Source organism: Cetorhinus maximus, unplaced genomic scaffold (assembly GCF_964194155.1).
Source record: "Cetorhinus maximus unplaced genomic scaffold, sCetMax3.hap1.1 HAP1_SCAFFOLD_4511, whole genome shotgun sequence".
Classification (NCBI taxonomy): Eukaryota; Metazoa; Chordata; class Chondrichthyes; order Lamniformes; family Cetorhinidae; genus Cetorhinus; species Cetorhinus maximus.
In genome coordinates, this window is record NW_027600414.1 from 10,001 (window position 1) to 14,672 (window position 4,672).

At 64.2% G+C, this 4,672-nt stretch overlaps 1 protein-coding gene across 1 annotated transcript in view; it reads right to left on the minus strand.

Annotated features, from left to right (window-relative positions):
* The window catches only part of LOC144678522 (ras-interacting protein 1-like), a gene marked incomplete at both ends in the record, with an annotated part of 10,344 nt that extends 5,904 nt beyond the window's left edge, over positions 1–4,440 (minus strand). The window contains one exon of the mRNA XM_078538275.1: positions 3,842–4,440. Coding sequence (XP_078394401.1) covers positions 3,842–4,440 — 599 coding nt within the window. The remainder of the gene's footprint in view (positions 1–3,841) is intronic.
* Positions 4,441–4,672: the final 232 nt, after the last annotated feature.

Consider the following 4,672-nt stretch of genomic DNA (forward strand, 5'->3'; position numbering starts at 1 on the left):
TCTCTCCCTCTCTTCCTCTCTCCCTCTCTGTTTCTCTGTCTCTGTCTTTGTCTGTCTCCGCCTCTGTCTCTCGCTCTCAGTCTCTCTCTGTCTCTCTCTTTCTCTCTCTCTCTGTCCCTCTCTCTCACTCCCTCTCTCTCTTTCTTTTCCTATGTCCCTCTCTATCTCTTTCGCGCTGTCTCCCTCTCTCTGTCTTTCCCTCTCTCTCACTCTCTCTCTCTCTGTCTCTCTCGTTCGTTCTGTCTCTGTCTCTCTCGCTATCTCTTTCTCTCTCTCCCTCTTTCTCTCTCTCGCTCTGTCTCTCTCTCTCCATTTCTCTCTCTGTCCCTCTTGCTGTCCCTCTCTCCCTTTCTCTCTGTCGCGTTCTCTCTCTCTATCTGTCTCACTCTGTATTTCTTCCTCCCACTCTCTCTGTCTCCTTCTGTCCCTCTCTGTCTGTCTCTTTTTACCTCTCTCTCTCTCTCTCTAACCATCCATCTCTCTCTCTCTCCCTCTTCCTCTCAAATCTCTGTCTCTGCCTCTCTGTTTCTCTCGATGTCTCTCTCTCCATTTCTCTGTCTTTCTCTCTCTGTCTGACTTTCCGTCTCTCTCTCTGTCTCACTTTCCGATACGGGGAGATGGTGGGTAGGTGGGGATTGAGGGAGACGGGGAGAAGGTGGGTGGGTGGGGATTGAGGGAGACGGGGAGAAGGTGGGTAGGTGGGGATTGAGGGAGACGGGGAGAAGGTGGGTGGGTGGGGATTGAGGGAGACGGGGAGAAGGTGGGTAGGTGGGGATTGAGGGAGACGGGGAGACGGTGGTTAGGTGGGGATTGAGGGAGACGGGGAGAAGGTGGGTAGGTGGGGATTGAGGGAGACGGGGAGAAGGTGGGTAGGTGGGGATTGAGGGAGACGGGGAGAAGGTGGGTAGGTGGGGATTGAGGGAGACGGGGAGAAGGTGGGTAGGTGGGGATTGAGGGAGACGGGGGAGAAGGTGGGTAGTTGGGGATTGAGGGAGACGGGGAGAAGGTGGGTGGGTGGGGATTGAGGGAGACGGGGAGAAGGTGGGTGGGTGGGGATTGAGGGAGACGGGGAGAAGGTGGGTGGGTGGGGATTGAGGGAGACGGGGAGAAGGTGGGTAGGTGGGGATTGAGGGAGACGGGGAGAAGGTGGGTAGGTGGGGATTGAGGGAGACGGGGAGAAGGTGGGTAGGTGGGGATTGAGGGAGACGGGGGAGAAGGTGGGTAGTTGGGGATTGAGGGAGACGGGGAGAAGGTGGGGGTGTCTGAGGGATGCGGGGAGACGGTGGAGGTGTCTGAGGGTTGCGGGGAGACTGTGGGGGTGTCTGAGGGAGACGGTGGGGAACTGAGGGAGACGGTGAGACGATGGGGGTGTGTGAGGGAGATGGTGGGGGTGTCTGAGGGAGACGGTGGGGGTGTCTGAGGCAAACGCTGGGGGTGTCTGAGGGATGCAGGGAGACGGGGAGATGGTGGGGGTGTCTGAGGGATGTTGGGGTGTCTGAGGGATGGGGGGAAACGGGGAGACTGTGGGGGTGTCTGAGGGAGACGGTGGGGGTGTCTGAGGGATGTGGGGAGATGGTGGGGGTGTCTGAGGGAGACGGGGAGATGGTGGGGGTGTCTGAGGGAGACGGTGTGGGTGTCTGAGGGAGACGGTGGGCGTGTCTGAGGGAGACGGTGGGGGTGTCTGAGGGATGTGGGGAGATGGTGGGGGTGTCTGAGGGAGACGGGGAGATGGTGGGGGTGTCTGAGGGAGACGGTGCGGGTGTCTGAGGGAGACGGTGGGCGTGTCTGAGGGAGACGGTGGGGGTGTCTGAGGGAGACGGTGGGGGTGTCTGAGGGAGATGGTGGGGGTGTCTGAGGGAGACGGGGAGACGGTGGGGGTGTCTGAGGGATGTGGGGGTGTCTGAGGGATGCGGGGAGACAGTGGGTGTGTCTGAGGGATGCGGTGGGCGTGTCTGAGGGATGCTGGGAGACGGGGAGATGGTGGGGTGTCTGAGGGAGACGGTGGGGGTGTCTGAGGGACTCGGGGAGACGGTGGGGATGTCTGAGGGATGTGGGGAGACGGGGAGATGGTGGGTGTGTCTGAGGGACTCGGGGGTGTCTGAAGGACTCGGGGGTGTGTCTGAGGGACTCGGGGGTGTGTCTGAGGGACTCGGGGGTGTGTCTGAGGGAGACGGGGGTGTGTCTGAGGGACTCGGGGGTGTGTCTGAGGGACTCGGGGGTGTGTCTGAGGGACATGGGCGTGTGTGAGGGACTCGGGGGTGTGTGAGGGACTCGGGGGTGTGTCTGAGGGAGACGGGGGTGTGTCTGAGGGACATGGGCGTGTGTGAGGGACTCGGGGGTGTGTGAGGGACTCGGGGGTGTGTCTGAGGGACTCGGGGGTGTGTGAGGGACTCGGGGGTGTGTCTGAGGGAGACGGGGGTGTGTCTGAGGGACTCGGGGGTGTGTCTGAGGGACATGGGCGTGTGTGAGGGACTCGGGGGTGTGTGAGGGACTCGGGGGTGTGTCTGAGGGAGACGGGGGTGTGTCTGAGGGACTCGGGGGTGTGTCTGAGGGACATGGGCGTGTGTGAGGGACTCGGGGGTGTGTCTGAGGGACTCGGGGGTGTGTCTGAGGGACTCGGGGGTGTGTCTGAGGGACATGGGCGTGTGTGAGGGACTCGGGGGTGTGTGAGGGACTCGGGGGTGTGTCTGAGGGACTCGGGGGTGTGTCTGAGGGACATGGGCGTGTGTGAGGGACTCGGGGGTGTGTGAGGGACTCGGGGGTGTGTCTGAGGGACATGGGCGTGTGTGAGGGACTCGGGGGTGTGTGAGGGACTCGGGGGTGTGTCTGAGGGAGACGGGGGTGTGTCTGAGGGACTCGGGGGTGTGTCTGAGGGACTCGGGGGTGTGTGAGGGACTCGGGGGTGTGTGAGGGACTCGGGGGTGTGTGAGGGACTCGGGGGTGTGTCTGAGGGACTCGGGGGTGTGTGAGGGACTCGGGGGTGTGTGAGGGACTCGGGGGTGTGTGAGGGACTCGGGGGTGTGTGAGGGACTCGGGGGTGTGTCTGAGGGAGACGGGGGTGTGTCTGAGGGACTCGGGGGTGTGTCTGAGGGACTCGGGGGTGTGTCTGAGGGACTCGGGGGTGTGTCTGAGGGACATGGGCGTGTGTGAGGGACTCGGGGGTGTGTCTGAGGGAGACGGGGGTGTGTCTGAGGGACTCGGGGGTGTGTCTGAGGGACTCGGGGGTGTGTCTGAGGGACATGGGCGTGTGTGAGGGACTCGGGGGTGTGTCTGAGGGAGACGGGGGTGTGTCTGAGGGACTCGGGGGTGTGTCTGAGGGACTCGGGGGTGTGTCTGAAGGACTCGGGGGTGTGTCTGAGGGACTCGGGGGTGTGTCTGAGGGACTCGGGGGTGTGTGAGGGACTCGGGGGTGTGTCTGAGGGAGACGGGGGTGTGTCTGAGGGACTCGGGGGTGTGTCTGAGGGACATGGGCGTGTGTGAGGGACTCGGGGGTGTGTCTGAGGGACTCGGGGGTGTGTCTGAGGGACTCGGGGGTGTGTCTGAGGGACATGGGCGTGTGTGAGGGACTCGGGGGTGTGTCTGAGGGACTCGGGGGTGTGTCTGAGGGAGACGGGGGTGTGTGAGGGACTCGGGGGTGTGTCTGAGGGACTCGGGGGTGTGTCTGAGGGACTCGGGGGTGTGTCTGAGGGACTCGGGGGTGTGTCTGAGGGACTCGGGGGTGTGTCTGAGGGACATGGGCGTGTGTGAGGGACTCGGGGGTGTGTCTGGGGGAGACGGGGGTGTGTCTGAGGGAGACGGGGGTGTGTCTGAGGGACTCGGGGATATACCGGGAGGGCCTCACCTTCAGTCACGTTGTCCTCGCTCTCCTCCCGGCTGCTGCTCTCCACCTGGCTGCGGCGCCGGATCTCGAATCGGCGAGCGAGTCCTCGCCTGGGCCTCCACATCTCCTGCAGCACCAGCGGCCTCTCCGCGTCGCCCACCGCCCTCAGGCACTGGGGCTGCCAGTTCCCCGCCGGCCCATCGGCCCGGCCCAGCACCTCGCACAGGAGGAAGTGGGAGGGGGGCTGTTCGGCCATGGCGTAGCGGGCCAGCACCTCCTTGACCAGGCCGCCAGCGCTGGAGCGGGCCGTGGCCAGCACGCTCTTGTAGTTGGCACCAGTGCAGATGTGCTCGCCGAAGATCTTCAGCACCCCCGGAGCCCCCGGCTGTACCGACAGCTCGTCCTCCCCCAGCGCCGCCGCCGTCTCCGCCTCCTCCTCGCCCGCCGAGGGCCCCCGCTCGCCGCCCACCTCCCCCGCCTCGGCCAGCTTCCGCTCGCTCGACCACCGGGGCCGCGCGAAGATCTGTGATACCCGCTTGCTCCGGCTGGAACGGGCACGGCCCGGCTGCCGAAGCTCCACCGTCTCGCTGGTCCGGCTCCCGGTCTCCGAGCTGGTCGACCTGTCGGAGGAGGGGGGGTGGGGAGAGGGGGAGGGGGGGTGGGGGGTGGGGGGAGGGGGAGGGAGGGGTGGGGGGAGGGGGGAAGGAGAGGGATGAGATTCTGGAATATCGTTCCACCTGTGTCTCTGTGACACAGAGAGAGAGAAACAGAGAGAGAGACAGAGAGAGAGAGAGAGAGACAGAGACAGAGAGAGAGAGACAGAGAGAGAGAGAGATAGAGAGAGGGAGCCAG